The sequence below is a fragment of the Notothenia coriiceps genome, unplaced genomic scaffold (genome assembly GCF_000735185.1).
Source record: "Notothenia coriiceps isolate Sejong01 unplaced genomic scaffold, NC01 NC01_scaffold00003625, whole genome shotgun sequence".
Lineage (NCBI taxonomy): Eukaryota > Metazoa > Chordata > Actinopteri > Perciformes > Nototheniidae > Notothenia > Notothenia coriiceps.
Window position 1 is genome coordinate 8,330 of NW_011336326.1, and position 830 is coordinate 9,159.

General features: G+C 46.7%; 1 protein-coding gene across 1 annotated transcript in view; it reads right to left on the reverse strand.

Annotated features, from left to right (window-relative positions):
- Positions 1 to 809, reverse strand: part of LOC104941648 (kallikrein-8-like) — an 8,611-nt gene extending 7,802 nt beyond the window's left edge. Inside the window, exon 1 of the mRNA XM_010766778.1 lies at positions 622 to 809. Within this exon, the coding sequence (XP_010765080.1) occupies positions 622 to 791 (170 nt within the window). The 5' untranslated portion in view covers positions 792 to 809. The remainder of the gene's footprint in view (positions 1 to 621) is intronic.
- Between the last annotated feature and the right edge of the window lie 21 nt (positions 810 to 830).

Consider the following 830-nt stretch of genomic DNA (forward strand, 5'->3'; position numbering starts at 1 on the left):
GGAGGGGTTGGTGGGGGTTACCAACCAGATCATGCATTTTGGAGATCCCTCATATCCCTCTATTTCAGGCCTGTTAGAGAACTGCAGGTTCTCAGTCAGTAACTGCTGGCCCCGCCCCCTTTTGGGCACGCAGGCAAACTGTGAGCTGCGGAGGGAAGAGAGATAATTCTACCAGCAGATACTCAGCTAAATGATGCTGTGATTAAACTCCATCATGTTCTAGACCACATCAAGGATTCTTTCTGAAACAGTATGGAGCGCCTCAAACTATTTTCTCTCTCAGGTTGACCACCAGGTGAGTTCCTTTTTATTTCCTGCTTCTTTACACACACTCTCTCCAGTACAGGTTAGAGTGTTAGCGAAGCTTGCTAATGTAAACAAAGACCATATTACGTCCAAAACACGTCGCGCATTGTTTCTGATAGCAAAGTTTCTGATTGGGTGTAAAGCCCGCCCACATTTTAGTAATGTCGTCATATCGGACGCAAATCTGGATCAGCTCCATTTTATTTTCTGACACTTTGTGAGTTCCCTGACACACCGGGGACACACATTTATGTATAAAAGACATCAAAAAGTGCATTTTGCTTGATAGGAGACCTTTAAGACATATTGTCTCACCTTCCTGGCTTCAAACAGTGAGCTGCAGTCAAAACCCAGCGGTCACCAATCAGAGTGCCACCACACAGGTTGGAGGATCCACTAGCAGCCGCTCTCAGTTTCACATGGTACTGACGCTCACACGGTTCACCACCAACGATTCTCTTGTGCAGATCCAGCCGTGTGCTCATTGTGAAACCTGCCAGAGAACATCCTGGGTGGGTTCAAAC